This window comes from Mustela erminea, chromosome 2, assembly GCF_009829155.1.
Source record: "Mustela erminea isolate mMusErm1 chromosome 2, mMusErm1.Pri, whole genome shotgun sequence".
Classification (NCBI taxonomy): Eukaryota; Metazoa; Chordata; class Mammalia; order Carnivora; family Mustelidae; genus Mustela; species Mustela erminea.
The window spans coordinates 84,115,387-84,141,619 of NC_045615.1; the positions used below are offsets into that span (position 1 = coordinate 84,115,387).

Consider the following 26,233-nt stretch of genomic DNA (forward strand, 5'->3'; position numbering starts at 1 on the left):
TTTAAATTTTATTCTTTTATAATATATATACACATACAACATATATACATTTTATTTTACTGTATACCCTGATATGTATATAACTAAAAAGTATATATCCATAATCAATATACATTACTGTTTAAAGATTTAAAATATATAAACTATATCATCCTGTACTATAATTTCCTTTTGTACCTTGTTATTACACTCCACACATTTCTGATACTGATAATTGGTATCATAATTATCAAATTATTTCAGTACCAGTATTTAGAAATAGTATCACATTATTTTAACTTGCATTTTCTTGATTGCTATGACTTTTGAAATGTTCATATACTTTGCCCAATTCTTGGACTTTTACTTATTATTACTGATGCCTAGTTAATGTATCTCAACACTAATGTACTATTAATTATATGCATTGCAAATGTCTTCTCACAGACTAAGAGTTGCTTTTTCATTTGACATATTGATTTTTTATATTTTTATTTTTTATTTATTTTTATTTTTTATAAACATATGATGTATTTTTATCCCCAGGGGTACAGGTCTGTGGATCGTCAGGTTTACACACTTCACAGCACTCACCATAGCACATACCCTCCCCAATGTCCATAACCCCACCCCCCTTCTCTCAACCCCCCTCCCCGCAGCAACCCTCAGTTTGTTTTGTGAGATTAAGAGTCACTTATGGTTTGTCTCCCTCCTAATCCCATCTTGTTTCATTATTCTTCTCCTACCCACTTAAGCCCCCATGTTGCATCACCACTTCTTCATATCAGGGAGATCATACTGATTTTTTAATAGAAGTTTTACATTTAACATATTTAAATATATCAATCTTTCCTTTTTGGCCTGGATTTAAATTTTGATTAAAAAACACTTCCCTAGGGTACCTGGGTGGCTCAGTGGGTTAAGCTGCTGCCTTCGGCTCAGGTCATGATCTCAGGGTCCTGGGATCGAGTCCCGCATCAGGCTCTCTGCTCAGCAGAGAGCCTGCTTCCTCCTCTCTCTCTCTCTCTGCCTGCCTCTCTGCCTACTTGTGATCTTTCTCTGTCAAATAAATAAAATCTTTAAAAAAAAAAACCAAAAAACACTTCCTAGGGGCACGTGCACCCGAATGTTTATAGCAGCAATGCCCATAATAGTCAAACTATGGAAAGAACCTAGATGTCCATCAACAGATGAATGGATAAAGAAGATGTGGTATATATATACAATGGAATACTATGCAGCCATCAAAAGAAATGAAATCTTGCCTTTTACAACAAGTTTGATGGAGCTAGAGGGTATTATGCTTAGCAAAATAAGTCAATCAGAGAAAGACAATTATCATATGATCTCCCTGATAAGAAGTTGTTGAGATGCAACATGGGGGGGGTAGGAAAGGAATAAATGAAACAAGATGGGATTGAGAGGGAGACAAACAATAAGAGACTCTTAATTTCACAAAACAAACTGAGGGGGTAGGGAGAGGGTGGTTGGGTTATGGACATTGGGGAAGGTATGTGCGATGGTGAGTGCTGTTAAGTGTGTAAACCTGGCGATTCACAGACCTGTACCCCTGGGGCTAATAATACATTATATACTAATAGAAAAATTAAAAATTAAAAAAAAAAACCACTTCCCTAGCAAAATGTTCAAGAGAGATTGTTCGTTTTTTTTTTTTAAAGTCTTGCTTTTTATATTTAGATACTTAATCCATAAAACCATATAAATACTTAAATGTGAAAAGCAAAACCTTACAGACTTTTTTTTCATGGATAGCAACCAGTCCCCATATGATTGTTTTCCTACTGATTTACAATCCCCCCTCTGTCATATACTAAATTTCTATTTACTCTTTATTCTGTTCTATTTTGTCAAACTCATGCTCTTACAAATAACACTGCTTTTTATTCTTCTACAGAATGGCCTTGGCAAATGGCACTTCCCTATTTAATGATGTTAGGATTAGATTGCCAAGTTTCTCTCAGACACATATACACACAAAATATAGGGGTTTTAACACAATTTACATTGAGATTAATTTTAAAGATCTGGGAAGATTTATTCTCATTAGGGAATTTAATATTCCTATTCAAAAAAGTTGGCCATTCAACAACATGGAGCACCAACCCCCCCATGTAGTCAACAATCCACATATAACTTTTGACACCCCCATAACTTAACTACTAAGAGCCTACTGTTTACCAGAAGCTTTAGTGATAACATTTACAGTTGATTAACCCATATTTTTTGTTATACATATTATATACTGTATTCTTAAAGTAAGTTAGGGAAAAAATATTAAAATTCTAAGGAAGAAAAAAATGCTTTTACAATGGACCCATGAAGTTCAAACCGGTGCTATTCATGAGTCAAGTGTACTTATCTATCCCGGTCTCATGGCCTTTAACACTATTCTTATGTTGATCATCAAACATCTCATATCTTAAGTCCAGATCTCTACTGATCTGCTTGCTAATAGTTATCAGCATTAGGATTTCCAGTAGTTACTGCAAACTCAATATGGCCCAACTTCTCCATCCCCATCAAATCTGGCCAACTATACATAGAGTTCTGCCTTCATTCTTCAGTTGCTTATGGAAAAAAAACCCCAAAAACAAAAACAACACAGGTCACCCTTGATGACTCAATCTCTCTGGTTCCTCCACCCAATCGGTAAATCCTCTTAAATCTATCATATAAAACATTAAAAAAAGATATCCAGAAAGTGGCCACATCTTAACCATCTCCCACTGTCACCACCACAGTCCTATTCAACATGATTTTTTGCCTGGATTACTGTGATAGCTTTCTCACTGGTCTCCTTGCTTCCATTTTTCTCTCATTACAGTCTGTTTACAATATGGCAGTCAGAATGATCAATCAAATAAAATATAAGTCAGATCACGTCAATCTTCTATTAAGATCCATTCCTAAAAAAGAAACAAAAAAACCATTCCTATTTCACCCACAGCAAAAAACCAAAGTCCTCACGATAGCCTATAAGGCCCCATACGACCTTGTCTTCCACGTTCCATAACATTTCTGACTTCATCTCTTACTGCTCTCATATATTCTGTTTCAGTCTACTCTATATACTAGGTAAGAGAAAGTATAAAAAATTGCTCCAAATTCTTCCCACTCTACATCCACATCTTTGTAACATGATGCTGAAAATATTCCCATCAAGAGGGTTATCTATTTCCCTATAATTTGAGTTGACCTGGTGACTTTCTTTGCCATAAGTAATTAGCAAATATGACTCAAGAGAGGCTTGAAATGTATTTGTACACTGAGATCTGCTCTCTTACTATCTTTGGGAATCCTGCCATGACCAAGTGAAGAAGTATGACTTTCCTTTTTGTCCTGGTAAAGAAACTGCTGATTGCCAGAGATGTTTATCACCCACTGCCAACTATTGCATTATAACTGGACCAACCATCTGACTAGAGACACATGGGCAAATCTAGCAGATATAGCCCAGTAAGCCCAGACCAGAATACTGCTCTATTGTCCCTCATATCATAAGCTAAATGGGTTATTGTTTGAGTCACAAAATATTGGAATGGTTTGCTACTCAGCAATAGATCACAACCAACTTCCTTGCTGTTCCCTCGGTATGTTTCCAACTATGCAATGGCAAGTTCTATACTTTGAACACTCTTTCCCTCAATTGTATGGAAAAGTTCACATTCTTCAAGTCTTTGTTCGAATCTCAACTGCTCAGTTATATTTATTCTGAATACTTTAATTTAAAATTGAAAGCCAACCACTACACCCCACCCCTGCCATAGAAGTATCCTTTTAAAATTTTTTAATTTTTTTAATTTTTTAAATTAATTTTTAAAATTTCTTTTCAGCTTAACAGTATTCATTGTTTTTACACCACACCCAGTGCTCCATGCAATACATGCGCTCACTAATACCCACCACCTTGTTCCCTCAACCTCCCACCCCCGCCCATTCAAGACCCTCAGGTTGTTTTTCAGAGTCCATAGTCTCTCACTGTTCACCTCCCCTTCCAATTTCCCTCAGCTCCCTTCTCCTTTCCATCTCCCCATGTCCTCCATGCTATTTGTTATGCTCCCCAAATAAGTGAAACCATATGATACTTGATTCTCTCTGCTTGACTTATTTCACTCAGCATAATCTCTTCCAATCCCGTCCATGTTGCTACAAAAGTTGGGTATTCACCCTTTCTGATGGATGCACAATACTCCATAGTGCATATGGACCACATCTTCCTTATCCATTCATCCGTTGAAGGGCATCTTGGTTCTTTCCACAGTTTGGCCACCATGGCCATTGATGCTATAAGCATTGGGGTACAGATGGCCCTTCTTTTCACTACATCTGTATCTTTGGGGTAAATACCTAGCAGTGCAATTGCAGGGTCATAGGGAAGCTCTGTTTTTAATTTCTTGAGGAATCTCCACACTGTTTTCCAAAGTGGCTGTACCAACCTGTACTCCCACCAACAGTGCAAGAGGGTTCCCCTTTCTCCACATCCTCTCCAACACATGTTGTTTCCTGTCTTGCTAATTTTGGCCATTCTAACTGGTGTAAGGTAGTATCTCAATGTGGTTTTAATTTGAATCTCCCTGATGGCTAGTGATGATGAACCCAAAAGACTCTACCCCCAAACTACTAGAACTCATACAGCAATTCAGTTACATGGCAGGATACAAAGTCAATGTATAGAAATCAGTGGCTTTCTTATACACTAACAATGAAAATACAGAAAGGGAAATTAGAGAATTGATTCCGTTTACAATAGCACCAAGAACCAAAAGATACCTGGGAATAAACCTAACCAAAGAGGTAAAGGATCTATACTCGAGGAACTCCAGAACACTCATGAAAGAAATTGAAGAAGACACAAATAGATGGAAGACCATTCTATGCTCTTGCATCGGAAGAATAAACATTGTTAAAATGTCTATACTGCCTAGAGCAATCTATACTTTTAATGCCATTCCAATCAAAATTTCACTGGTATTTTTCAAAGAGCTGGAGCAAATAATCTTAAAATTTGTATGGAATCAGAAGAGACCCCGAATTGCTAAGGAAATGTTGAAAAACAAAAATAAAACTAGGGGCATCACATTACCTGATTTCAAGCTTTACTACAAAGCTGTGATCACCAAGACAGCATGGTACTGACATAAAAACAGAAACAAAGATCAGTGGAACAGAACAGAGAGCTCAGATATGGACCCTCAACTCTATGATCAAATAATCTTCGACAAAACAGGAAAAAAATATACACTGGAAAAAAGACAGTCTCTTCAATAAATGGTGCTGGGAAAACTGGACAGCTATATGTAGAAGAATGAAACTCAACCATTCTCTTACACCGTACACAAAGATAAACTCAAAAGGGATAAAAGACCTCAATGTGAGACAGGAATCCATCAGAATCCTAGAGGAGAACATAGGCAGTAATCTCTTTGATATCAGCCACAGCAACTTCTTTCAAGATATGTCTCCAAAGGCAAAGGAAAACAAAAGCGAAGATGAACTTTTGGGACTTCATCAAAATCAAAAGCTTCTGCACAGCAAAGGAAACTGTCAACAAAACAAAGAGGCAACCCATGGAATGGGAGAAGATATTTGCAAATGACAGTACAGACAAAAGGTTGATATCCAGGATCTATAAAGAACTCCTCAAACTCAACACACACAAAACAGATAATCATATCAAAAAATGGGCAGAAGATATGGACAGACACTTTTCCAATGAAGACATACAAATGGCTATCAGAAACATGAAAAATGTTTGTTTATTTTTGAGATAGAGTGGAGTTGCAGGCGTTGTGAAAAATGATATATGAAAAAAAAAGTATATGTATTTACATTTAACATAAATCATATGCAAATAATAAAAATCCAATAAAATTTTCGGACACCAAGGCTTAGGTGAGCTTCCTGGTTTGTGAACATGAGATACACCAGGAGGGTGATGATCCCTGGTTCCATGGAGAGAGGACATGAAAGTTCAAATTTTGAGACCTTCCTAGACCTCACCTCATGGGTTTCTTCTTTTGGCTGGTTCTGATCCGTGACCTTTATAATAAAACTAATCATAGGTTCCCTGAGCCATTCTAAAGAATTACTAAGCCTGGTAGGTTATTTGGAACACAGTATAGCCAATTGGTCAGACGTGTGGGTGGCCTGAGGATCCCTGAATTTGTGTCTTAGTGAGCATAGTCTTGTTGGGAATTATGCTATTAACTTGTGGAGGCTGGACTAACTATGGTTAGTGCCAGAATTGTACTGCAACTTGTTATACTTTTATACTATCTAGAGTCTTCTATAATGGACTTACATTACTTTTATAATTTTAAAAAAACCACTTCCATCTTGAAAACATGAACAAAATCTTGCAATTAATAAACCATTACTATTTTAAACTGTAAACTAATAACATTTAAAGAAACAAGGAAGCCCAAATAAGAGCTCACAGCTAGAAATGTCTAGGGCAAAAGAAAGTAAATTTATTTAAATTAAATTAAGAAGTTGATTAAGGCAATAAAAATATAAAAAGTGGTACATAAAATTTTATAAAATAAATTATTAAAAAAGCAAAATATTTTGTGGGGCAAAATACATGATGGTATAAAAATAAATAGCAAGGTTCATTTAACAAACAGAAATTTGTATATATATTTTTTTCATTTTCGGTCCATTTACTCATTAAATAAAGGATTCTTAGGAAGGGCAAAGGAAATGATATATGTAGAAATGGCTTTTGGAAACATCTAAATTATAGAACCAGGATATTTGTATAGCCTCAAAGTATGTTGTCCGAAGTATTTATTAATTACTATGGAGGCTTAACATAAGTCCACAGATGTCTTGATGCTCCTCCCTCCAGGAGGCAAAACCTAATTCCTCTGCCTTAGAGTGGGGCTGGACATTGTGACAAACCCCTGGAGAGGTAAAAAGGGTAACAGTGGAGAAGCCTGATAGATACCACCTTGCATGTGATCAAAGTTTACATCACTAGTAATAAGACCTACTGATATCATGTATCCCCTGATGTGATAAGATGAGAAAGGCACTTCACCTGTGGTATTCTTCATAAAAATCCATAACCACAGTCTAAATCCTGAGAAAACATCAAAGGAACAAAATAACTGGTGAGTACTCTTCAGAAGCTTTGAAATGATGACAGCCAATGACTGAAGAATTGCTATAGATTGGAGGAGACTAAGACGTGACATCTAAATTCAATGTAGAAATTTATATTTTTTATAAAATGTTAATTTATATTATACTTTAAAGATATTTCTAAATGACTCCATCTTAGAGCAAAACTCTATTATATCTATACTTGTGGATTTTAAGTATTATGAATAAGGGGGAAAAAGAGTGAAAAAGTTTTTCCTGTGAAGTCTATTAATGCAATGATTATTAAACCACTCAGCCACAATAAACATGTATAGTATCAAGTCACCTGATTTTTAAAAACCCTCTATCGGCTTTGTCTTTTTCCCAGTCTTACTTCCCCACTCCTCTACTGGTGCTCACTTATATTACATCTAAATCCCTTTTCTCAGGGTCTGCTTATTGGGGAATACAAAGATATGTGCAGAAAAAATATTTCTAAGAGAACTGATTGTCTTCCATAGGCACTGGTTTTACCTTCATGGAACATCCCTTCATATATATATGTGTATATATATATATATATATTATAGTTGCCTCCTGCTAAGTGTCACAATTTCAGTCTTTTTCAGTACTAACAGATCATATATACAGAAAGCTACTGACAGAAGCTTAAAGGGAAGAAAAAAATGCTCATGGAAAAATTATGGCATCATCACTTATTCTGAAGAAAAATAATTATTAATAAAATAACAAAATTCATTTTTGAAAATACCTCAGTTGTTTTCGGAGTCGCTCAATTTCCACATTTTGTTCAGTTATTGCTTTCAGAAAGTGTTGGTTACTCTGCCATAGGAAAAAAATTAGAAACATTCAGTATTACAACATTTAAAACTACATCTTTAAAGATTAACTGTAGAACATATAAATAGAAAGAAACTAAGTCATGAAATGATTAGAGTTTTTGACAGTAAAATATAACCTTGGCAATCTTTCCTTGCTTTTACTTTACTATTTTAGTGGACACCTGCTTCACTTCAAACTACATACAACTGCTTTTTGATGTCTTATTGTTTTTCTTTGGCCATTTGAGCCTTCTTTCTTTACCTAAGTCACGTAACAATGACTGAAGAGAACTGGGATGTAAATACACCAAACTCCTGTGCCCCATGGTGGAGTAAGTCTAAGCCTGTTCTACACCGGCTTCCAGAGTCCACTGGTAGGATTAAGTTTCAGTTAAGCAAGGTATTAATTTGCATGATCCTTAGAAACCCTCTGGCTGCCTTATTCTCTCTTCCCAGTCTCACTTTCCCATTCCCCTACTGGTACTCCCTGGTATTGTCTCCTAAATACATGGCATACTTTAGAATCCTTTAGGGTTAGCCTAAAAAGGAACCTAATGGAATATAGGAAGCAGTCTTCCAAGTGTAGGGAAAATTGTATAAAAATCAGTACACTAATCAACCAGAACCTAATGGAATATAGGAAGCAGTCTTCCAAGTGTAGGAAAAATTTTTCTAAGGGAATTAATTTTCTTCTCTAAGTGATGACTTTACCATGAAGGCACAAATTCCTTATCCTTATCATCACTATCTATATGCCTTATGGGCAAAGTCAACATAGAATGGTTACCTCCTAACTGACAGTCTTGATTTCAGTTTTTTCAATCCCAACAGATCATACATACATCTCTCCAACTGTTTCTCCTGAAAGCAGTTTTCATTGTGCTTCTCTCATATTCTACCCAATCTTATTGACTTCGTATTTTTAGTACACTATTTTATTTCCCTCTGGAATTAGAATTCCATTTTGCCATCATCTATTCACTTTAAGACAGAAATAACTGTATCCTTTCTGTACTTTGATAAAACTTTATATGCACTTTTACAATGCACACTGCATTATATTCAAACACTAAATTTAAATTTCATACTACAATAGGAGTCACTTTTTGAAAACTACTTTCTCCTAGAATTCCCAGTGACTGGCATATGATTTAATACATTCTTAGTACTTACACCTTTAAGGAATAAATGAATGAACGCCTCCACTGAAACATAAAAGAAAGCCTGAAGACTGCATTTTCATCTTTATTGTGGGAAATAGACTACTGTAGACCAGAATTTAGTGTTCAATTCACAGACTACAACTTTTTTTAGATTTTTAAAAAAATTTTTTTATTTTTTATAAACATATATTTTTATCCCCAGGGGTACAGGTCTGTGAATCGTCAGGATTACACACTTCACAGCACTCACCGAAGCACATACCCTCCCCAGTGTCCATAACCCCACCCTCCTTCACCCAAGCCCCCTCCCCCCAGAGATCCTTAATTTGTTTTGTGAGATTAAGAGTCACTTATGGTTTGTCTCCCTCCCAATCCCATCTTGTTTCATTGATTCTTCTCCTACGCACTTAAGCCCTCATGTTGCATCACCACTTCCTCATATCAGGGAGATCACATGATAGTTGTCTTTCTCTGCTTGACTTATTTCGCTAAGCATGATACGCTCTAGTTCCATCCATGTTGTCGCAAATGGCAAGATTTCATTTCTTTTGATGGCTGCATAGTATTCCATTGTGTATATATACCACATCTTCTTGATCCATTCATCAGTTGATGGACATCTAGGTTCTTTCCATAGTTTGGCTATTGTGGACATTGCTGCTATAAACATTCGGGTGCACGTGCCCCTTTGGATAACTACGTTTGTATCTTTAGGGTAAATACCCAATAGTGCAATTGCTGGGTCATAGGGCAGTTCTATTTTCAACATTTTGAGGAACCTCCATGCTGTTTTCCAGAGTGGTTGCACCAGCTTGCATTCCCACCAACAGGACGGAGGGTTCCCCTTTCTCCACATCCTCGCCAGCATCTGTCATTTCCTGACTTGTTGATTTTAGCCATTCTGACTGGTGTGAGGTGATATCTCATTGTGGTTTTGATTTGTATTTCCCTGATGCTGAGTGATATGGAGCACTTTTTCATGTGTCTGTTGGCCATCTGGATGTCTTCTTTGCAGAAATGTCTGTTCATGTACTCTGCCCATTTCTTGATTGGATTATTTGTTCTTTGGGAGTTGAGTTTCCTAAGTTCGTGATAGATTTTGGACACTAGTCCTTTATCTGATATGTCGTTTGCAAATATCTTCTCCCATTCTGTCAGTTGTCTTTTGATTTTAACTGTTAACTGTTTCCTTTGCTGTGCAAAAGCTTTTGATCTTGATGAAATCCCAATAGTTCATTTTTGCCCTTGCTTCCCTTGCCTTTGGCGATGTTCCTAGGAAGATGTTGCTGCGGCTGAGGTCAAAGAGGTTGCTGCCTGTGTTCTCCTCAAGGATTTTGATGGATTCCTTTCTCACATTGAGGTCCTTCATCCATTTTGAGTCTATTTTTTTGTGTGGTGTAAGGAAATGGTCCAATTTCATTTTTCTGCATGTGGCTCTGCAATTTTCCCAACACCATTTATTGAAGAGGCTGTCTTTTTTCCATTGGACATTTTTTCCTGCTTTGTCGAAGATTAGTTGACCACAGAGTTGAGGGTCTATTTCTGGGCTCTCTATTCTGTTCCATTGATCTATGTGTCTGTTTTTGTGCCCGTACCATGCTGTCTTGATGATGACAGCTTTGTAATGGAGCTTGAAGTCCGGAATTGTGATGCCACCAACGTTGGCTTTCTTTTTCAATATCCCTCTGGCTATTCGAGGTCTTTTCTGGTTCCATATAAATTTTAGAATTATTTGTCCCATTTCTTTGAAAAAGATGGATGGTACTTTGATAGGAATTGCATTAAATGTGTAGATTGCTTTAGGTAGCATAGACATTTTCACAATATTTATTCTTCCAATCCAGGAACATGGAACATTTTTCCATTTCTTTGTGTGTTCCTCAATTTCTTTCATGAGTACTTTGTAGTTTTCTGAGTATAGATTCTGTGCCTCTTTGGTTAGGTTTATTCCTAGGTATCTTATGGTTTGGGGTGCTATTGTAAATGGGATTGACTCCTTAATTTCTCTTTCTTCTGTCTTGTTGTTGGTGTAGAGAAATGCAACTGATTTCTGTGCATTGATTTTATATCCTGACACTTTACTGAATTCCTGTACAAGTTTAGCAGTTTTGGAGTGGAGTCTTTTGGGTTTTCCACATATAGTATCATATCATCTGCAAAGAGTGATAATTTGACTTCTTCTTTGCCGATTTGGATGCCTTTAATTTCCTTTTGTTGTCTGATTGATGAGGCTAGGACTTCTAGTACTATGTTGAAAAACAGTGGTGATAATGGACATCCCTGCCGTGTTCCTGACCTTAGTGGAAAAGCTTTTAGTTTTTCCATTGAGAATGATATTTGCGGTGGGTTTTTCATAGATGGCTTTGATGATATTGAGGTATGTGTCCTCTATCCCTACACTTTGAAGAGTTTTGATCAGGAAGGGATGCTGTACTTTGTCAAATGGTTTTTCAGCATCTGCTGAGAGTATCATATGGTTCTTGTTCTTTCTTTTATTGATGTGTTGTATCACATTGACTGATTTGCGGATATTGAACCAACCTTGTAGCCCTGGAATAAATCCCACTTGGTCGTGGTGAATAATCCTTTTAATGTACTGTTGAATCCTATTGGCTAGTATTTTGTTGAGTATTTTCGCATCTGTTTCATCAAGGATATTGGTCTATAGCTCTCTTTTTTGATGGGATCCTTGTCTGGTTTTGGGATCAAGGTGATGCTGGCCTCATAAAATGAGTTTGGAAGTTTTCCTTCCATTTCTATTTTTTGGAACAGTTTCAGGAGAATAGGAATTAGTTCTTCTTTAAATGTTTGGGAAGAATTCTCCCAGGAAGCCATCTGGCCCTGGGCTTTTGTTTGTTTGGAAATTTTTAATGACTGTTTCAATCTCCTTACTGGTTATGGATCTGTTCAGGCTTTCTATTTCTTCCTGGTTCAGTTGTGGTAGTTTATATGTTCCTAGGAATGCATCCATTTCTTCCAGATTGTCAAATTTGTTGGCGTAGAGTTGCTCACAGTATGTTCTTATAATAGTTTGTATTTCTTTGGTGTTAGTTCTGATTTCTCTTCTTTCATTCATGATTTTATTTATTTGGCTCTTTTCTCTTTTCTTTTTGATGAATCTGGCCACGGGCTTATCAATTTTATTAATTCTTTCAAAGAACCAGCTCCTAGTTTCGTTGATTTGCTCTATTGTTTTTTTGGTTTCTATTTCATTGATTTCTGCTCTGATCTTTATGATTTCTCTTCTCCTGCTGGGCTTAGGGTTTCTTTCTTGTTCTTTCTCCAGCTCCTTTAGGTGTAGGGTTAGGTTGTGTACCTGAGACCTTTCTCGTTTCTTGAGAAAGGCTTGTACCGCTATATATTTTCCTCTCAGGACTGCCTTTGTTGTGTCCCACAGATTTTGAACCATTGTATTTTCATTATCATTTGTTTCCATGATTTTTCTCAATTCTTCTTTAATTTCCCGGTTGACCCATTCATTCTTTAGAAGGATGCTGTTTAGTCTCCATGTATTTGGGTTCTTTCCAAACTTCCTTTTGTGGTTGAGTTCTAGCTTCAGAGCATTGTGGTCTGAAAATATGCAGGGAATGATCCCAATCTTTTGATACCGGTTGAGTCCTGATTTAGGACCGAGGATGTGATCTATTCTGGAGAATGTTCCATGTGCACTAGAGAAGAATGTGTATTCTGTTGCTTTGGGATGAAATGTTCTGAATATATCTGTGATGTCCATCTGGTCCAGTGTGTCGTTTAAGGCCTTTCTTTCCTTGCTGATCTTTTGCTTGGATGATCTGTCCATTTCAGTGAGGGGAGTGTTAAAGTCCCCTACTATTATTGTATTATTGTTGATGTGTTTCTTTGATTTTGTTATTAATTGGTTTATATAGTTGGCTGCTCCCACGTTGGGGGCATAGATATTTAAAATTGTTAGATCTTCTTGTTGGACAGACCCTTTGAGTATGATATAGTGTCCTTCCTCATCTCTTATTATAGTCTTTGGCTTAAAATCTAATTGATCTGATATAAGGATTGCCACTCCTGCTTTCTTCTGATGTCCATTAGCATGGTAAATTCTTTTCCACCCCCTCACTTTAAATCTGGAGGTGTCTTCGGGCTTAAAATGAGTTTCTTGGAGGCAACATATAGATGGGTTTTGTTTTTTATCCATTCTGATACCCTGTGTCTTTTGATTGGGGCATTTAGCCCATTAACATTCAGGGTAACTATTGAGAGATATGAATTTAGTGCCATTGTATTGCCTGTAAGGTGACTGTTATTGTATATTGTCTCTCTTCCTTTCTGATCTGTAGGCTCTCTCTTTGCTTAGAGGACCTCTTTCAATATTTCCTGTAGAGCTGGTTTGGTGTTTGCAAATTCTTTCAGTTTTTGTTTGTCCTGGAAGCTTTTAATCTCTCCTTGTATTTTCAATGATAGCCTAGCTGGATATAGTATTCTTGGCTGCATGTTTTTCTCGTTTAGTGCTCTGAAAATATCATGCCAGCTCTTTCTGGCCTGCCAGGTCTCTGTGGATAAGTCAGCTGCCAATCTAATATTTTTACCATTGTATGTTACAGACTTCTTTACCTGGGCTGCTTTCAGGATTTTCTCTTTGTCACTGAGACTTGTAAATTTTACTATTAGGTGACGGGGTGTGGGCCTATTCTTATTGATTTTGAGGGGCGTTCTCTGAATCTCCTGAATTTTGATGCTCGTTCCCTTTGCCATATTGGGGAAATTCTCCCCAATAATTCTCTCCAGTATACCTTCTGCTCCCCTCTTTCTTTCTTCTTCTTCTGGAATCCCAATTATTTTAATGTTGTTTCGTCTTACGGTGTCACTTATCTCTCAAATTCTCCCTTCGTGGTCCAGCAGCTGTTTGTCCCTCTTTTGCTCAGCTTCTTTATTCTCTGTCATTTGGTCTTCTATATCACTAATTCTTTCTTCTGCCTCATTTATCCTAGCGGTGAGAGCCTTCATTTTTGATTGCACCTCATTAATAGCTTTTTTGATTTCAACTTGGTTAGATTTTAGTTCTTTCATTTCTCCAGAAAGGGCTTTTATATCTCCCGAGAGGGTTTCTCTAATATCTTCCATGCCTTTTTCGTGCCCGGCTAGAACCTTGAGAATTGTCATTCTGAACTCTAGATCTGACATATTACCAATGTCTGTATTGATTACGTCCCTAGCCTTCGGTACTGCTTCTTGTTCTTTTTTTTGTGCTGAATTTTTCCGCCTTGTCATTTTGTCTAGATAAGAGTATATGAAGGAGCAAGTAAAATACTAAAAGGGTGGCAACAACCCCAGGAAAATATGCTTTATCCGAATCAGAAGAGATCCCAAATCGTGAGGGGGGAGAAAGGGGATAAAAAGAGATTCAAATAGAAAGAAAGAAAAAAAAGAAGAAAGAGAAAAGAATTTAAAAAAACGAAAGCAAATAAAGAAAAATATAAAAAAGAATATATATATATATTAGATAAACTAGTTAAAAAACGTTAAAAAAGAAAAGGGTAAACGTTAAAAAAAATTTTATCAGAAGAAGAGAAAAAAAATGAAAAAGAAAAAAATTAAATTAACTGCAAGACTAAAAATATCACACGGAGAAAGCCATGAGTTCCGTGCTTTGCTTTCTCCTCCTCTGGAATTCTGCTGCTCTCCTTGGTATTGAATCCGCACTCCTTGGTAGGTGAACTTGGTCCTGGCTGGATTTCTTGTTGATCTTCTGGGGGAGGGGCCTGGTGTAGTGATTCTCAAGTGTCTTTGCCCCAGGCGGAATTGCATCGCCCTTACCAGGGTCTGAGTAATCCGCTTGGGTTTGCTTTCGGGAGCTTTTGTTCTCTGAGTGCTTTCCGTAGAGTTCCAGAGGACGGGAATACAAATGGCGGCCTCCTGGTCTCTGGCCCGGAGGAGCCGAGAGCCCGGGGCCCCACTCTTCAGTGTGCCCTCAGAGAACAGCGCCCAGTTACTCCCGGTCTGCCTGACCTCCGGCCGCGCTCCGAGCTCACCGAGCCTGCGACAGGTTCAAGGTAAGCCCGAGCTTGATCTTACTGTCGGCTCTGTCACTGTAGCCGGTTTTCCTGTTCCAATACCCGCAAGCTCTGCGACTATCAGACACCCCCGATCCTTCTGTGACCCTGCGGGACCTGAGGCCACGCTGACCCCGTATGGGCTTCGTCCCGGTTTAGCCTCTGGAGCGATGTCCCTCAGCCGAACAGACTTTTAAAAGTCCTGATTTTTGACTCTTAATCTCACAAAACAAACTGAGGGTTGCTGGGGGGAGGGGGGTTGGGAGAAGGGGGTGGGATTATGGACATTGGGGAGGGTATGTGCTTTGGTGAGTGCTGTGAAGTGTGTAAACCTGGTGATTCACAGACCTGTACCCCTGGGGATAAAAATATATGTTTATAAAAAATAAAAAATTAAAAAAAGAAAAAAAAAAGTCCTGATTTTGTGCTCCGTTGCTCCGCTGCTTGCCAGGAGCCGGCCCCTCCCCCTGGGGTCTATCTTCCTGTGGCTTTGGATTCAATTCTCCGCCTGTCCCACCTTTCATAAAGTGGTTGTTTTTCTGTTTCCAGAATTGCTGTTCTTCTTCTCTTCGATCTGCCGATGGATTTGCAGGTGTTTGCAATCTTTAGATAAGCTATCTAGCTGATCTCCTGCTAGCTGATGTAGTCTCAGCATGCTACTTCTCCGCCATCTTGACTCCTCCTCTCCTAAACTATTAATTTCATATAGAAATATGATTTCTTAATTATAGATATCGGTCATTTAGTTCTGGAGTACTTTAATACTATTTAAAATGTCTACAAAGTATGTTATCAAAAATTTTAAGTGATTAGAAGTAACAAAAGTGAAATAAGGTGAAATTTATTTAATATATTTTTTAACATGGTTAAGGAGAAAATTTTGAAAAGCAGAAAAAAACTGAATAACTTACTTTTGATGGCACAACTCCACTGTTAAACAAAGACATTGTCATTAAGTAATAACGAGAATTAGCAGAGGTGCTAAGCAAACTGAAGAAAGGAAAGAGAGGAATTACCCGGGATGTCATAATTGTATTACTCAACAATGAGGTAAAATAAAATTCCAAAAAGAAAGGAAAAGAAAAGTGAGAGGAGAAAAAAGGTAGTGAGCAGAACAAGGAAGGCTAACTATTACATTTCCTTTAGAAAAAAAAAAAAAAGAAATTTAGATGTACCAATTACATCTATTGGTGTAACTGGTACATCTAAATTTGATGTACCAATCATTTGTTAGTTGAACTAACTAACAAATGATTCTTAATGTCCTATTATTCTTAAGAAACTGGTTATTCATTTAACAGTTCCACAGTTCTTATTATATACCTACCAGCATGCTAAATGAAATACTAAGAATAAAGCCTGAGTCCTACTCTTGAGGAGCTCAGAGTCTAGATTACTCTCAAGAGTACCACCAAGAACACTAAGATTACTATTAGATTAGGTGATATCTCAGAAAGATATTAGCTTTAGGTCTCCAGTAAGTATTGTGAACACAGACATGTTACTGAATGTGAAAGGAAAAGATAGATAAAGAGAAAAGAGTACTGCCTACTTATTTCCATTTCACATATGTGGGCCTTTCTGTTATTGATTTTTATTAGCATAAATAAATATTAAAGTCACAATTTCTAGTTTTTATCAACAGTACACTAAATGGATATTTTCACTTACCATTTCTATGTTCTCATTAGTTACATGAAGCTGCTTGGTCAACCGTTGAAATTTGGTCAATTGATCCTACAGTAGGAAGGTAGAGGTGTACATGAATAACATTCTGTTTAAAGCCCATATGTAAAATTAACCTAAAATCAGTCTAAAATAATTATGCTTAAGTCTAGATGAACTTAGATGTTTTCTGTTGCTGTGTGAATTAGCAGTTGAAGAAATAATTTTTTAAATGACTACTTTTTAAATGACTACAAAGTTAAATAAGGTGACAATGTAGAAACAAACATGGCTATTTATGTTTTATGTAAGAGCATTATTTCTAGAAATCACTCTATTAGTAAAAAGACATATTGGAGAGACATTGTACAATACTGAAAGACTACATTCAAACCTACTCAAAAACTACAATATAAACCCTGGCACAGGAATTATTGCCTCATCCGTTCTTAAAAGTCTCATGGCTTGAAAGCCCAAGTTTCCAACTGTATGATTATCTGTTATGATGTAAGGGGCTATTAATATGTTGGATGACAGAACTAAAGGCTGATAGATAACTAAAGAAATAAGGATAATGAAGTATTATTTGTAAACGCTTGTACAAAAAAAAAAAACCTAACTGCACAGCTACAGTACAAGAATAAAGGTAAAAAAAAAAATACCACAGGAGTTGATTGACCTAGATGAGGAAATAGCCTCAGAGTAGTCACTTATATTACAAATAGTTTCTAGATCTCACAGGTAAAAGCCTTTTCTTTTTGATAAAGTGCCGCGTGTGTGTATTTAAAAATAATTTTTTAAATTTGAATATAGTTGACATATAATGTTACATTAGTTTTAAGTGTACAACCAACACAGTGATTCAACTTTTCTATACATTATGCTATGATTTACTACAAGTATAGCTACCATCTGTCACCATACAATGTTATTACAATATCATTGACTATATTCCCTATATTATGCCTCTTATTCCCATGACTTATTCATTTGATATCTAGAAGCCTTTATCTCCCTACTCAATTCCCTTCAACCATTTTGTCCATTCTCCCTCAAGAGAGTCCCCTCCCTCAGAGGTAAAGGTCTTGCTCAGACTACATATGGGCTACTTTCAAATGGGCATATATAGAAAAACCATTTTGTAAACTGCAAAGCATCATGTAAGTATTATTGCCACTCCTTTAGGTAGAAATTCCCAATTATGATTATAGTAATAGGAACATTCATACACTGGAATTTGGAAAGTCCATAAATGAGAGAAAGGAGTGATAAAAATATATTTAAACATCTGCCTTCTCAAAACCCATAGAAAAGGGATCAAAATTGGAATACCCCATAGTTCTCAATGTTTCTAGCAGAAAAAGAACAAATGGAAGGATCAAGGAGGCACATTTTTCAATGGAATGGATGGTCTTCTGAGATAGTAAGTTTTTGTCAACAGAGGTATAAGCAAAAGCTGAGATGTCCACTTTGAAAGAATACAAAAATCATCCTAGCTGTGGATAGAAAGAATGCCTTAATAATCATTAAGATTTCTTCCTACTGTATAATTCTATTCTGATTAATTTAAGCTGAATACACTTGACATCTATTTTAGAGGTAACTGAAAGAGTGTTAACATTTTCACTTCACACAGTATTGTCATTATATTTGAGCAGGTTTCTTCACTGGCCATAATAGCTCCTGTCACAAGCCAATATATAAGCTCTAGGGGTCCATTTACACAGAATCATCATATAGCTGCTTCTTAGAACGAAATACAGCTTTCACTGATAATCACATTATAAAAACTAATGTATACTAGGCATTGCTTTAACTGTCCAAGAACTTTCTAACCAGCAAAGATTTAACATAAATAACACAGGAGACATTTGGGCATTCCTCTTCAAAATGGAGTTTCTCAAGAATGAAGATATACATGAAAATTGATATGTAAGAGAACCATGAAATCCAAGAATACCTCTTTAAAATTTACAGCCTTTTATTATTACAAAAGCAATACATATGGTAGTAAATCATATAATACAAACAAACGTACATTTAAAAAAATTAAAACATATTCCTACCAATAAGAGACAGCCATTGCCAATTTTTAGTGTAAATTCTTCCGGATCTCTCTCTCCGAAATTACCTTTTGTTTTTGACTTTCAACTACATGAATGTGGGCCTCAGTCATATGTTCCTGGTAAAGTGTCTGAAGTCTGTCCAGCTCCTGAGAAACAGTCTGCCAGAGTTCCATAGCCTGAGTTTTTTCCTATAACACAAAAAGAATCAAGAATTCACTAAACTGTTATCAGGCTATTGCATAGTACAAATGAATCATATTGTTTTGCAGAATGAATTCTAGTATATGAAGTCACAAAAATAAAAATGGAACTTGTGTAAAGATGGTATAGTTATATGGTTATATTTCTGATTTATGCACTTGTATTAATAACAATTCAGAGAAGGGGAGCCTCAGTGGCTCAGTTGATTAAGCGTCTGACCTTTGATTTTGGCTCAGGCCATGATCTCAGGGTTGTGAGACAGAGCCCCGCACTGGGCTCTGCATTGAGTGTGCCGCATGCCTAAGACTTTCTCTCACCCTCTGCCCTTTCTCCTCCTCTCTCTCTCTTAAAAAACAACAACAACAACAAAACAAACAAACAAACAAAAATGTTTCAGAGAATAAACCTAAAGATGAAATTCCTTATGCTGAAATTTTTTCATTCAGATCTTATCCCTAAAATTTAACTCTTAAATCAGAGATAAGGATTTAAAGCACGATTTTTGTCCTATAAGATGTAAGCCTTAAAAATTACTAAAGAAGAAAACTGCCCCAATACAGTACTAGATTTTTTTCAGATCGTAAAAGTAATAAATGTTGTATTAAGTTGGTAAAATATAGCAAACCAGAAAACAAGAATTACCTGTAATTTTACCACCTGATAATAAATACTGCTAGTGTCTGGGTATAACCATCTTTATAAATTTTGAATGTATTCATGTTTTTAAATGTGATTTTGGAACAAAAGTTTGTATTTCTGTTCTTTTAACAAAATTAGGAATCAGACAATATACTGTGTGTACTATACTATTTTCACTTGGCATTTTACAATTAGAGTTTTCTCGAGTCATTAACTATTCTTTCAATATAGCAAGTCTCAAAGTGTGATATAGGGACCCCTGAAGTCAAAATTGTGTTCATTTTAATATGAAGACATTATTTGCCTTTTTCACTCTCATTGTCTCATGAGTGTACACTGAAGTTTTCCAAAGTTTATATGATGTGATGTCCTCTCTCTGATGGGTAGTGGAATCTGTTCTTCAGTTCCCATTTGTTTTTTAAAATGTCTCAGTTTTAATCTATAATATGATATTGATAGATATGTAAACCACAAAAAAAGAGTTCTTCAAGGTCCACAATAATTTTTAAGCATCCTGGAGGAGGGTCCCGAAACCAAAAGGGTAAGAAATGCTAAGCTAGTAGGCACAGAGCATTATTCTCTTCTTGTTGTCTAAAAAGAAAAGTAGAACAGGTTCTGGCCATTTGCTGAGGGTTCCTCAGGAAGTTGTTGACTGAATCAGGAAGAAAGCTTTACCTCTTTGTTTCCAAAGCCCAAACTTTAAAAGATTTACTTATTTACCTGAAAAAAGAGAGAGAGAGAGAGAGAGAGAGAGATACAGAGAGGGGGAGAGGGAGGGAAAATCTTAAGCAGACACCCCACTCAGTGCAGAACCCATTGCGGGCCTCAACACTGGCCTCAATCCCACCACCCTGAGACCATGACCTAAGCCAAAACCAAGAGTTAGATACCCAACTGTGCAACCCGGTGCCCCCAAAGCCCAAACTTTTAAATCCCAGGTCAGAACTAATCCACTCTGTTTTAGTATGAATGTAACAAGGTATAGGGAAAAGATAAGCATTCTAAGAAGATAAAGAATATACATTTAAAATAAATAGAGGTTCATATGTTTTAAGGAAACTATTACTGAAGTATAACATGCATTCAGAAAACACACATGAAAATCATGAATTTTCACAAAGTGGCTGAACCTATGTAACCAGCACACAGTTCAAGAAAGAGAATGTTATTACTAGCACCTAGAAGCCTGATAGCCCTTTCTTCAAGATACTACTATTCCCTCAAAGTAACTACTATCCTTACATCATCGGTTAGTTTTGCCTAAAACTTACATAGTTTTAAAATTTGTAGACAAACAGAATCTGGAGCCATAAGGCTTGAATTCAATCCCTGATTTCTGGCTGAATGATCCTGGACAATTCATTTCAATTCCTTAAGAACATTTTCTTCTCAGTAGAATGGTCAGAAAGACACATCATAACCTCAAAAGTTTGCAGTTTTACAAACCTGCCTGATGGTAAGAATTATCTGGACAAATAGTTAGAAAACCAATTCTCTAAAGCAGTGGTTCTCACAGGACTAAACCATCAGCATTACCTCAGAAACTGTTAAAAACACAAAACTACTGAGCCTAGACTTCTTGAATCAGAAGCTTGGGAAAGGGGAATAATAATCTCTATTTCAAAAAGCTCTTAGGAGAATATAATGCACAAAAAAATTAAGAACCAATGTACTAATATAAATTCTTTAAATGGTATATAACCCATTATTTGAAAAATCACAATATAAGTGATTCCGTATTATTAGATTTTTAAACTATTCCTAATTTTCATTATCATATATAATAGTATAACACACATATTTATTCATCAATTTTCACACAGTTTCTTAGGATATATTCCTACAATCTATGTGATATCCTAATCTAATTAATTGGTCAAAGGATATAAACACTTCTAAGGCTCTTACTGCCAATGTGCCCTCCAGAGAGATTTTTACAAATCATACTATCAGAACAAAATACTCCAAACTAAAAATATTAAGTTAGGTACTTAATATTTTAATAATGTTATCAGCTCCCGAGGCAATTTTACTTGCTTTACCCAACAGCTTTTGAACTCAATTTTAATTACCTTCCTCTTTCACAATGATGATGATAAAAATAATAGGTAAATTGATTAATTTACATGTGTGTTAGTTATTACATTAAGTGCTTTATGGGAATTTCTGAATTACCATAAGAACTCCATAAGATAAGAATTATTATAATCTCTCTATATAAATGAAAGTAAGATACAAAAGACATTTCCAACATTACAGAGCTAGAAAACAGAATAGAGAACAAACTCAAGAAGTCTGGTGAGAGGTTTTTTTGAAACAAAAGCCTGTTTTCCACGAAAGCAAGGATCAACACTCTGTACTGTATCCTCAACGATTTGCCTATCAGTGCCTGATATTTAATAGACATCTAATTAATACTTGTGAAATAAATGAAGATATCTGAATAGTCAAGTTCTTCATGTTTATTACTTTGATAAAACATAATATAAAAATTATTCTATTTTTTACTATAAATTGTATTTAACTTAGTTTTCATCTCTTCAGTTTGGATTCAGCTAGTCTTCATGTATAACACAAAGGTCTTTCAATTTAGTGATACCAAAACAGTTTTATGTTTTATCCCACCTTAAAAACAAAATACTTAGACATATATGAACCATAAGCAGAATATCTGACATCACTGTTTTGATACTATTGCATTATTAACATCTTCTATTATTTATATTTCATAAGATTGCCTAAACTCTCATTCAGTTGAAATTTTATATTTAAAAAGTACATTATAGATTTTGTGGGAAATTTGTTTATAACCAATCAGCTTTTTCCTTTTTGACTGCTCAGTTGGACCTCATCAAATCTTCTGTGGAGTGACAGATCCAAAATGTAGCAAAAAAAAAAGAACCATGTTCAGAGAAAAAATGTGAGGTGGAGCAAAATGTAGAAGGAGAAAGGCAAAGAGAGGACAGGCAGGAGGAGGAAAAGATAAGGAATGAGAGAACAAGTTTGGTTTAATAAGAAAAAAAGAGTAAGTAATTTTGAAGTTTTAATAAAATTTCACATTGGAAATTATAGCAACAAAAGTACTGCAGAGAGATCTTTTTGAGACAGGGTTCTGTTTTTGTTTTGTCTTTTGAAATTACAAATCTTATCTAGTTTTCATTTCACTTCCTCTTTAAAAAAAATTTTTTTTCAGTTTTTTTGAGGTATGACTGACAAATAATCATTGTATGGAACACCTGGGTGGCTCAGTCATTTAGCATCTGCCTTCAGCTCAGGTCATGATCCCAGGGTCCTGGGATGGAGCCCTGCAGCAGGGAGCCTGATTCTCCCTCTCCCACTCCCCTTGCCTATATTCCCTCTCTTCCTATCTCTCTCTCTCTGTCAAATAAATAAACAAAGTTGAAAAAAAAAACCCATAATCATTGTATATATTTAAGGTATGTAACAGGGGGTTGTTTTACATATGGTCTATCATAATCTTTTTCTAGAGTATCAAGAATTGCATATTGTGCACTAATTTTGATAGCCTGTTAGAAAGCCTTCACATGGCTTAATTTCCATTTACTTCTATATAAATATTCACCAATCCTTTCTGATATTATTATTTTGAACAGAGTTCAAACTAGAGCTTGAAAGTTGGAAAAGTTTGGAAGAGTATGCTTTCTCATTATTTTTTTCCTCTATTACTTTTTCAAATCCCTTCCCTTTACACATGAAAAAAAAAATCAGTTTAATACACGTTCCTTTAAAAAATAAATAAATACAAGCTCTTTTATTATGGTAAATACAGACTGTTTAAATCCAGTTTAATTTAATCAGTTAAATATCACTTTCATAAGTATCAGAATTCTAAAACTAAATTTGTAGGGCACAAAAAATGATTTTCCATACATAACTATAAAATCGAAATTGCAATGAAGAATTTGTAATCTCTATTTATAAATGAAGAAACTGAGACACACAGCTAGAAAGCAGAACAGAGTTTCAAATCCACACAGCTAGAAAGCAGAACAGAGTTTCAAATCCATACAGATATGAGATGCCTAGGATATAAAACTGTAAATTAAAAGAAAATTCCTGGAGCTCTTGGGTGGCTCAGCCAGTTAAGCAGCTGCCTTTGCCTCATGTTATGATCCCAAGGTCCTGGACTGAGCCCCCATGTCAGGCTCTCTGCTCGGCGGAGAGGCTGCTTCTCCCTCTCCCTCTGCTTGCTGCTGTGACTAGTTGTGCTATTTTTCTGTCAAGCAAAAAAATGAAATCTTTAAAAAAAGATTAAAAAAACCCAAAATTCCCTTATGTATGATTATACATTTTCAGTGTTGAAAACAAGGTATATATAACATAGCTTCCCAAATAATTCAATTACTATGAGGGAGGAAAAAAGGAGAAGTAATTAGAAGAAGTACAATTTTTGAGAAATATAATTCTATACTCTCTGAAAATTGAGGAAAACACCATATCAGAAGAAAACACAGAAAACTAAAAATGTAAATTTAGCTGAGTAGATAATTATTTTTTTCCTTAAAAATTTTTTAGGGCATTAAAATATATATTTTAAAGATTTATTTATTTATTTTAGAGAAAGAGAGTGCACGCATGCATGTGAGCGAGTTGGGGGAGGGGCAGGAGGAGAGAGAGAATCTCATGCAGACTCTCCTTAACATGGAGCCAGATGCAGTGTTCAATGCCACAACCTGAGCCAAAATCAAGTCAGATGCCCAACCCACTGAGCCATCCAGGCACTCCTGGCATTAATATATTTTTATAAGACATAAAAATCATGTCAAAAGATTTATGATTCAATTAAAATATACATTTGGTAGCTATATTTTTAACAACTAGGGAGGGTATATATTACAAGTTTGTTAGCTGTTAACTATTCTTATAAATTGTAGAAAATCAGTAAGTACTAATTTTGCTATTCTGTTGTTATCATTCATAAATAATGATTAACATAGATTCTGTTTATTCAGAATATAGTTTAAAAAATTTACATCACTCACTTGATTGGCTAGTTGTAATTGTTCTCGTAAATTCTTGGCTGTTTCATCATCTGTATACATATCATTTCCCGTATCTATGCCAAAGGGAAGGGTCTCCAGTTGCTTTTCAACAGCATTTTTTAATTCGCTGTGCAACCTTCAGAAAAGAGTTAACACAGTAATAATGTAATTTCATTTTACCAACAGTTATCACTATTTGAAGGTAAACTAAATAAACATTTGTACACAAAAAACAGTCTTTAAAATAATTTATTTAAAATAATTCTTTACACAAAAATAAGTTTTAAGTAGACTTCAAAAATTAAATTGTTAATCACCATTAAATACTGTGCTGTGAAAATAAAAATATAACAATTTCAAATACATTAAATTTGTCATAATTAATTCAAACATAATTCTGTTTGTCCTAAGGAGATTTTAGTTATTCAAGAAGGTAAAATTCAGATATTATATCTTATTAATTTATGAAACAAGCAATTCAGAAAAAAAATGGAACTGTAACCGTGGTTTCATGTAGTCAATTAAAAGGAAATGGATATAAAATATTGTTGAATTATTTATTGTCTACATTGTGTTTCACAAAACTCAGTTAACATCTCACTTAATCCAGTTAATAAACAGAGTAGAATAAAGTTGTTGCTAGTTATGCAATCAAGATGATTAGAGGCTTTACATTTCAGCATATTTTACATAAGCTTGACCATAACTCTGAAAACCTTAAATTCAATATTAATCTTAACATTAAATTACAAATATTTTATATTTTAAAACAGCTAGCAAAAGAAAGCTATAGAAGTACACATTAAAAGACTGATTTACTTTAAAATGATACAAACCTAAAAGGAAAAATACATTTATAGTATCAGAAAAACTTAAAAATCTTTAATGTATAAATTATAAGCAGAAAATATTATTTATAATAAACACATCTCAAGGTAGTTTCCCAAAGAAACTGCATCCATCCATTTAAAATAAAGAGAATTACCTGCTGATATTAAAAATCTCCTTGAAACTAGAAAACTTCAATCTTAATTTTTAGAATATATTCATTGAAAGCAAAGTTCATCAAACACATGAAACTCATAGAATAATTAACTTTAGAAACAACAAAAAAATTAATTACTCCCTAAGGAAAGGGCAGAGGTTGCTGATTATTTCCTAGTTAAAAATTTTATCAATAACACATTCATATTTTAAAATATTTCTAGTATTCTTTGGTTTTTATTTTAGTTTTTAATTTAATTTCTCTTTAAGATTTTATTTATTTGACAGAGAGAAAGACAATGAGAGAGAGAACACAAGCAGTGGGGAGTGGGAGAGGGAGAACACATTTCCTACTGAGCAGGGAGCCCAGGACTCTGGGATCATGACCTAAGCTGAAGGCAGACACTTAAAGACTGAGCCACCCAGGCACCTCTAAATTTTTAATTTTAATTTCAATATAGTTAAATTCAATATAGTTAACATATAGTGTTACATTAGTTTCAGGCATACAATACAGCAATTCAACAATTCTATACACAAGTGCATTCCTTAATCCCCATC

The 26,233-nt window shown here is 35.3% G+C and overlaps 1 protein-coding gene across 6 annotated transcripts in view; it reads right to left on the reverse strand.

Annotated features, from left to right (window-relative positions):
• Positions 1–26,233, reverse strand: part of SCLT1 (sodium channel and clathrin linker 1) — a 179,570-nt gene that overhangs the window by 112,997 nt on the left and 40,340 nt on the right. For all 6 annotated transcript variants that reach the window (XM_032333406.1, XM_032333409.1, XM_032333407.1 and 3 more), the window contains 4 exons: positions 24,689–24,824; positions 18,911–19,033; positions 16,786–16,851; positions 7,859–7,929 (listed from right to left, as the gene is read on the reverse strand). In XM_032333406.1, coding sequence (XP_032189297.1) covers positions 7,859–7,929; positions 16,786–16,851; positions 18,911–19,033; positions 24,689–24,824 — 396 coding nt within the window. The remainder of the gene's footprint in view (positions 1–7,858; positions 7,930–16,785; positions 16,852–18,910; positions 19,034–24,688; positions 24,825–26,233) is intronic.